The 8,881-nt window shown below is 26.3% G+C and overlaps 1 protein-coding gene across 2 annotated transcripts in view; it reads right to left on the bottom strand.

The window, feature by feature from the left end:
• Positions 1–1,920: 1,920 nt before the first annotated feature.
• Positions 1,921–8,881, bottom strand: part of Bma-unc-2 — a gene marked incomplete at both ends in the record, with an annotated part of 53,503 nt that continues 46,542 nt past the window's right edge. Inside the window, 11 exons of one of the 2 annotated variants that reach the window (XM_043074976.1) lie at positions 1,921–2,165; positions 2,353–2,613; positions 2,734–2,921; positions 3,005–3,098; positions 3,330–3,423; positions 4,628–4,690; positions 5,057–5,150; positions 6,027–6,139; positions 7,370–7,458; positions 8,017–8,124; positions 8,514–8,716. In XM_043074976.1, the coding sequence (XP_042930910.1) occupies positions 1,921–2,165; positions 2,353–2,613; positions 2,734–2,921; positions 3,005–3,098; positions 3,330–3,423; positions 4,628–4,690; positions 5,057–5,150; positions 6,027–6,139; positions 7,370–7,458; positions 8,017–8,124; positions 8,514–8,716 (1,552 nt within the window). The remainder of the gene's footprint in view (positions 2,166–2,352; positions 2,614–2,733; positions 2,922–3,004; positions 3,099–3,329; positions 3,424–4,627; positions 4,691–5,056; positions 5,151–6,026; positions 6,140–7,369; positions 7,459–8,016; positions 8,125–8,513; positions 8,717–8,881) is intronic. The other variant, XM_043074977.1, reaches the window with a different exon arrangement.

Here is an 8,881-nt window from a genome sequence, read left to right as displayed (position 1 = left end):
TTGTTCTTTATTTATTTTCTTGTTCAGGTTGGAGAGGGATGCTATTCTTCATTGTTTAGATTATTGCAGAATGAATTCTGAATTTTCAGTTAAAATAGTTTGACTAAAAATTGTTTAAATAATATATTTGAAGTGACATTTCAATATTCTTAGAGTCTTCAAAGACTATTAGTCGTAAAAGGAGGGTGTAAATATGATTCAGAGCTTCCGAGTTTTATTCTTTTATTTGAAAAATACCAGAAGTTCATTTAGAAAGCGCTAATGATTACGGAACGCTCAGTCTTTTACTATGCGAAGCAACTAGAGCTGAGCTTGGCGATTTCTGGATATTCTCGTATTTCCCGAACTGATAAGGCATGTCCTAATCCTTGCATCTGAAAAGATCCGATAACCGATACAATCTTAGAAAGGCCTCTTTCGATTCTATCTTTGATTTAATTTACTCCTCGTTAACATTAAAATCCTTTCGTAACTGCTCGACAAATTTTTCTTTTTTTTTTTTTCATATCACTAAAAAAGCTATAAAATCCATTCAGCTATACAATTCATGAAATAATTGTAACAAAAATGAAATATAATTTTAATCTAAAGCAAAATATTTGATGATAAAAGAAAAGAATGATGCATATGTTTGAGCAACAAAATAATAACAATCACTGAATTTGATCCATTTTTTTTACGTGTTCGTTTTGCAAATGGACACAAATTATATGCAAAATTAAAATGAGAAATTAGGCAAAATATATTAAATTGGCAAAAATGGCAAAGGTATTATGTTACAAAGTTTGCTATAATTATTTTGATTTGACCCATATTTTGCTTAAATTTGCTTTTTTTCCTTTTTTATTTCATAAAATCATATATGAGATATATGACTAAATCATTCTAACTACAAAAAATCTTCGATATTCTTTTTAACTGTACTTATTTATTCATTCTCTTTTAATATAAAATAATTTGTAGTAGCAATGTTTAATGGGTCAAATCTTTTAGCAATCATATAAATATATATATATATATATATATATATAGAGAGAGAGAGAGAGAGAGAGAGAGAGAAAAGGAAAAAAAGCCCATAAATTGCTTAATATTTCGTATAGTAAATTATAAATTTAAAATAATTTCTTATTTGTTTCTGGAAAAAAAGAAGAGAAGGAAAGCGAAGAATATAAATATTCCTTTCTTTCTATCATAACAGTCAAGTTATTGCAGAAATTCCCCAGAAATTAAGTTGTAATTTTTCAACTTTTATGAGCTTCGATGATTTCACGACAAGGAAAAAAAAGGAACAGTGATTGGCAGTGAATTTCCATTCGTCATGTAATCCGTTATAAAAGCATAAAAGATATATAAATATGAGAAATAAATGATCAATTTGCATAAATAAAATTTCCTTTTCTTTTGTAAAAATTAAAATAAACAGATATATATGATAGCAAAACTAAAAGTTTCTTATCTCTTCTAAATTATTCATTTATAAAAAATACGCAAGAAGTCAATGAAACTCTATGTGGTTTACTTAGGTTTATTTAGTAGAGTAAATGTTTCATCAAAAAGTTAAACAAATTTTCTAATAAATGATTCGTTATTTAAAAAATAAGCAAATATATTTACAACTAGCTGGCCAGTATTACAATTCAATATAAATATTAATATTTGAGGATATAATAATTGAATGGGATTGATACTAAAAAAGATCAGACAATTAGTCAAACTAATTTTTCTTTTTTTTATCTTTCTAATCAGTAACAATGAGTAAGCAAGAAGAAATAGTTTTATTATGATAATTAATTAATATTGTTTACTGTTACTAGCAGTGATTAAAATGAAAAATATTTTTCCTTTCCCATTATTTAATCTTTTTAAATAATTTTTTAATGACAATATCAACAGAAAGCAAAATATTTAAAGCGTTTAGGATTAAACAACAGCCCATTTTGGATCATCGTTATCAGAATCGCTGAGTGGTACATTACCTGGCTGAGCTCGTATCACTCGTATCATTGGTCGTAATCGATTACCGGCATAAATTACCGTTGGTGCACTATTACCTGCACTATTAGGTGTTCGACTATACGGGCTAATATTATTACCATGGTAACCAACGGTAACAGATGATGTTCTCCAACCATATCCAGTTGATAAATGGTGTCCGTAGCTACCACCTAAAAAGAATATTTTATTGATTGTTTAATTAAAAAAATTCGTCTAATGCTATTGATATTTATATTAAAAATTGTTTGTTAATAACAATATGCACTTTTAAGTTTGAAATTAGTTCGACATTTTTTTTTTTGTCTTACAATTTATTGAATATAAAAATTTTGTTTTTTTGAATAAAAGATGAAATACCTTGTCCATAAAATGGGAAATTATATGCAGAACTGGGAGATGGTGATGGTATATCATCAGCAGGCGTATAGTAAACAGACGGTGGAGCACCGCTAGCTGTGTTAAAATCACTTCGTGCCGTATGATACGGACTTATGTAATGTTCAGGTGAACGTAATGGCGCTGACGGAGGTAATGCACCAATTAATGGAAGTCTTCGTTGACGTACTGCACTTGGCATTGGTTCATCATCATCCGTAAGCATTTGCGGTGATGGTGTACCTAGGAAAAATGAGGTCATAGATAACATTTAAGCATGTGATAATATTTAATGCCATTATAACGATAGTATATAGAAGGATTTTTCCTTTTTAAAAAAGATTAAATTACTAATCAATTCACCTGAATAAATCCGCTGATTCACATGAGATGGACGCGTTGGTGATAATCGTCGCAGTCGGTTTGGCAAATAACCATCAACTAATGATAAATTTTTGTTGTCATCGTTATCACCACTATCATCATATGTTGATCTATGAGGTGGTACACGTGGACTTGGATATCCCTCACCTCGTAGCTTTATGAAATTGCTGGAAAAACTTTTAGGCTATTTTAACCTATGAAAATGTATTAATAAAAATATGATAAAGAAACGTTGACGAAGATGTCTAACTTCAAGCGTGTAGGTGAATTACAATTCCGTGACGTTTGTCGACTATAGTTGGAATGTGACGGTGAACTTTCTGGAGAATGTGAAAGACCTCGTCCTATAAGGGATTTCAAATTAAAAAAAAAAAAAGTATAAATAAGTTGTGCTATTTTGCTTACAGTAAAGTATTTTATGGAAATATTAAATTACCAAATAACCATTTCCACTATCTTTTGCTGTTAATGACATTTTACAGTTGTTTTATAAGTAACACAAAGTTGTAAATTTGAAAAAGGTATTCGAAAATTTGCTCATATCTTTTATTATTTTATCACTTTCAAAGACCCACGATAAAAATGATCAGTTGGCGAATTTGAACGAGTTTTACGTGGATAATTTGACAAATCCTTATGTGATCGTTCCTCTGGTATCAATTGTTGTATCTGAAATTTTTCCATAATGTCATGATTAGAAAATAAACTAAATATTAAAACGTTGTAATTTGTGAATAGATGGATGCGTGCAAAAACCGCCAATTATTGACAAATTCATTTCTTTCTTTTTTTTTAAATCATATTTTAAATGGACCAATTAGACGAATATCTGATAAGTCAAATGAAATAAGCCAATTTATGATTGAAATAAAAAGAAGGATGGGATCAGGATAAGGAGAAAGGAAGATATTATCATGCAACACTACGAGCATATAAAGCAGCGTACTAAAGCATTTCAAAAATTCAATTATACAAAATCAAATCACCCCATTGACTCATTGATAAATTACAAATTGCAATAAAATTTGACTTATAAGAAAGCATTTAATGATGATATTTTGAACTGAACCAAAAAAGAAAAAAACAAAAAAATTTATTTTTCTTTCCAAAAATGAAAAAAAAAAAAAAAACGCACATAATTTAACATAATGTAAATGATAGATAATTTGGTTCAAATATTTTATTGTAATCATAAAGGTCTGACAGTATTACTGCAAAAACGAAAAATATTTCGGTGGCTTAATAAAGTTAAAATAACTTGTATCATTCAAGAAGTTCACTCATGTTGAATTAAATAAAACAGTTTGTTGATTAGCATCTTAAGTAACCAAATAATACCGTTATAATAAGTATATCGTTATCATTATCCTCAAAAAATATTCTTAATTTAATTACGCAATGATTACACAAATATCATATCATATCATACATATTTTCTGCTTAATGATACAAATATAAATCGGACGTAAAATTGCAAAACATGCATTTCCAGAATGTGCGTTTCGTTACACGAAATATTATATCATGTGATATAATATATTATAATATCATATTGCATCATATCATATACCATTTTTTAACAAAAAAAAAAAAAAAAAAAAAAAAAAAAAAAAAAAAGAAAAAACATTATAAATAGGCAATAAATGATGAAAAAATATGGTAAATGCGAGTTATTGAGAAAATGAATAAGTTTATAAATCTTAATTTCAGAATTAAATTAAAATTTGCTAACAAAAATAACATAAAATAACAAAAAAAGCAAACTAAAAGCTTTTTATTATAGCAAACTAACTTAAGAGCAATATCTGACAAATAAATTTCAAAAATAAAATAATAATTAAAGCTTTTATACATTTCACACTAATATGTTTACCTCATCATAAGTGGTACTGTTTTTATCATAGACACTCAAGAATATTCCACCATTTGAATAACGCTACAAATTAATACCTTGTCTTTTTTTCGTCATTTCTCAATTCTTCTTTTATTTAGTAGTTAAATCGAATAATTAGTTTTTTTTTTTTTTTTTTTTTTTTTTTGAAGAAATTACAACATTTCGAACATATATCTCAGTTATGCCTTATATTTAAAATATCTAAATAACATGAAAGAATACTGTAAAGAGCTGTGATATGAATTTCGCAATAAAGCTAAAACTTCAAATAAACAAATTTGTGAAGACTAACATTTCATAAAGAGTAGGAAATGGGGGAAAATAATAATTTTTTTAATTTGGAAAATGATAAAAAATTAGAATTAAGAATTAAAATTTCGCAATTAGCAATTTAAATTGATAAATTACCTGTTGTGATGGATCATTGTTGTTTATGCTACTTTCTCGGCTACGTATTTTTGAGATAATTCCCGAAAGACGACGACCAACAGTTGGTTTATCACTGAAACAGTTAGTGGCATTTCGATTAATTTTATAATCAGCTAAGAGACGATAAGATAATTACCTAATAGATTAGCTAATAATGAAATATCTAACAGATTATAGAAAGAAATAAATAAGAGAATAATTATCATTTGTTTGGTCAAATATGAACTTAATAACACTTTTCGTCAACTAATACATTATCGCAATACCGTAATCATATTTTCATACTGTAGGCACGCCGTTGCTTGTAAGGTCGTACAAGCTACTATCTATTGTGTTAGCTACTACTGTATTAGCGTATTTTCCTAAATTCAACAATTAAGTCTTTTAATATTACTTTTTCATTTGATGAAATTATATATATAGCATATGTAAGTCTATTAATCACAAAAATAACAGCAATTTTGCTGAATAGAATTATTTGTAATATGTACTGAATTTGTCTACTACAAAGTTACTAATGTTCACATTGACGTATTTCAAAAATTTGATAATTAGTGATTCAATTAATTAACGTAATACTAAAACTTGTAGTAATTGCTTTGTTCTGTTGTTTGATGTAAAAAACAAAAAGAAAAGAGAAATAATAACAAATAAAATAACAATCGAATTATAAGTATTTATTAAATACTAAAAAACCATAAAACTTAAATATAAAAATCTTTTTCAAAATGTAAAAAGGAATTTTCGAAAATTTCGGTACATATTGAAAAAGTATACAACAATAATTAAAATTAAATTTTATGAAAAAAAATGAGAAAATTAGACAAAATTTTATAGTTAGAGGTATCCTGTGATTAGCTAGTTTCGATTAAATTAATTTACAGACAAACTTTGAACCAATCTGTGCACTTAATTTAGAAAAAAAAAAAAAAATCTGAAAACAATTTACGAAATTATAAGACTTCGTTTACGCGATATTGGACTATTCGGTGAATTTTCAGTACTATCCGTTTTCACAGCTTTGATTGTATCGACCAATGTAGAAAACAACGAATAAGGCCTCTAAAATTCTTAAATTTTCACATAATTCAAATTTTATTAACATAAACAGGAAAAAAGGATTTCCACACACGCTGTTTATTAAAACAAAATTTGAAACGTACAACTTTTGGAATTAAATAATATTATCGCAAAAGACAACAGGGAAGGGAGGAAAGAAGGAAGGGAGGATTATTAATTAATAAAAAATTATTTATCATTTCTGTTTTATTTTCATATTTTACACTTTTATTTTAAAAAAGGACGACCGAGGAAAAAGATTAAATTTTACTTAATAACAAATAAAAAAGAAATCCACAACTGAATCAAAACAAATCAAAAAAAACTTATTTTCGGAAAGGTTTGAAGAATAGCATGCTGTATAGGGTAAATAATTATCAAATTATTTAACATTATTCTTCATTTTTCCTTTGTATCAATATTATATATCTTTTTTTTTTTTGAAAGAGGTGATTAGAAAGAAATAACTAAAAATTAGTGACAAGGGAAAAGAATGTGGTAGAATAAAACGGTAGGATCAAAAAAATAAAATGATGGAGCAATATGTAAGGTAAACAAAGGTTTCCGTAATTTAAAAAAAAAAAAAAACAGATTTTTTTTTGCCGTTTTAATACGAAAACCTCTTTTTCGTCATCCAATAAAAATAATGTATGACGATGAGTCATAAGCAGAAGTGCGGCTCTTTGCCGTTTACGTTTGGCCAACTGAAATTTCGTTTCTTTTTTTGCAAACTTAGTTATTAATTATGTTACGAGACTTGTTTTTCCGGGAAACTAAAATATTAATTGATAATTTAAAATTTCGAAAATTTCTACTGCTGGATTTTTTAGAAAATTTCTGTTGCTGAATTTTTTGATGTCTAAAAAAATTAGTCAATTAGCACTTAATAATGGAAAATTTTGGATTTTCTAAAAATTTGATTTTTCCAATATATATCACAGTAATGACATTTCATTTTCTAATGTATTATTAAGCTGAACATTTGCCATATTAATACATTGATAAATTTTGATTAAATTAATCAAAAATTGATATGCTATGTTCAGTTTGCAAGCACATATTTAATTTATAAGATAATTAATATCTGTAATTTTTTAATATTATTATAGAAATAAACAATAAAAATATGTATTACTTGTTGAAAGAAAGAAAAAGAAAGCAAAATATAATAAATCATCAAGTATCACACATAAATAAGAGTTAAAACATTATTTAAGAAGAAAAAAGTTTTACCTCAACTCCTGATTTCTTGGCTCGATAATTTTCAAGGATTAGTAAGCCCGTGTAAAGTTTCCCAACGGTTAATTTTTGATAGCATAATTCTGAAATCATAGTAACTTGACCAGTATAATAGCGATAAATAACAAAATTAACCTTTAATTATTTTTGAATTCTCTTACTTAGATTTTCTCTTACATAGAAATTGATATATAAACATTTTTTCAAATTTCGATTAGAAAATACTATCAGAAGAATTTACGCAACATATTTTCTTATTCCTTGCTTTAACAAAAAAATTCTTAACATGATTTGAATGGTGGATAACTTTGTATTTTGTTCTGGTAACTCTCAGTTTTTATAATACAACTTAATTAGTTTAATCAGCCTTTACAGCTTAATTATTTTAATTTAATTAGACGATTTAATCAGCTTTTATCATTCTAAATAACTGCGGTATTAACATTGCCTCGAAAAAGCAAAACATCACACTTCAAAACGATCATATCAAGTTAACTTAATAGGGTATAAAAATTTTTGAGAAATATCAAATTACGAAAGACACAAATAATGCACCCACATAAAATATTTGTTTAGCTTTTGCGTAAAGTTTCATATCCTAGATTAATATATTTGTTAAATATGTTAAAAGCAATAACAACCTGTATTTGGTGGTACTACCAAATCTATTATATTCTTTTTTGCTTTTAATGGCCATATTTTCCGTAAAGTTTGACGTAACTCCTCGTCTGCCTCATCCATTTCTTCCACTGCAACAGCAAATTTCTTTGAGTTAAATTTGAAAAAAAAAGTTTTTAAATTTTCATTATTTTTGTATCTCTTCTAATTTTCCATACGTTTTTTTCTTCATTTGCAACAGGATATAAAATCTATAATTTTTTTTTGCAAAAACAAAATTTAAATTTATGATAGAAGAACGATAAAGTGATCAATCCTTATCATATTTTATAATTTGCTATATCATTTTCAAATGTAATATGTAATATGTCCTAGTGAAAACATTAAAAATTTTTCAAAAGTTTTACTTAACATATGTTACATTTTTGCAATCTATTAAGCTAATTAATAATATATTTCAAAATATTATAAATTTGAAAGATTTAATTAAATTTTAATAATATAATTATACATAACATACCAGGTCTCATTTTAATACTAAGTGATTCCCGAATCAATGCAAACAATGTTGTCGTGAAATGTACAGTGCCATCATCTGCTACTGGCATATTCATTCGTATCAAATGTTTGTAGGCCAAACGATATGGACACTTACGGCCAAATCCAACTGGTGGCGTAATGTTACGTAACATTTCGTACATATCCGTGTAATGAATTCGTCCGCTAAAAAATTATTTTTGTTTTTTTTTTTTTTTTTTTCGTTTCTTACTCAAAAAAAGGAAAACAAAAATTTTTTTGTTAACATAAATATAAATCTATTAATTTCGATATTATCTCTGATTAATATCGAAATTAATTTATTACACTTATAGATTGTCCTATCATAAA

This window comes from Brugia malayi, assembly GCF_000002995.4.
Source record: "Brugia malayi strain FR3 genome assembly, contig: Bm_v4_ChrX_scaffold_001, whole genome shotgun sequence".
Lineage (NCBI taxonomy): Eukaryota > Metazoa > Nematoda > Chromadorea > Rhabditida > Onchocercidae > Brugia > Brugia malayi.
Note: the sequence above shows the minus strand (reverse complement) of the source record. Positions and strands in the feature narration are given on the sequence as shown.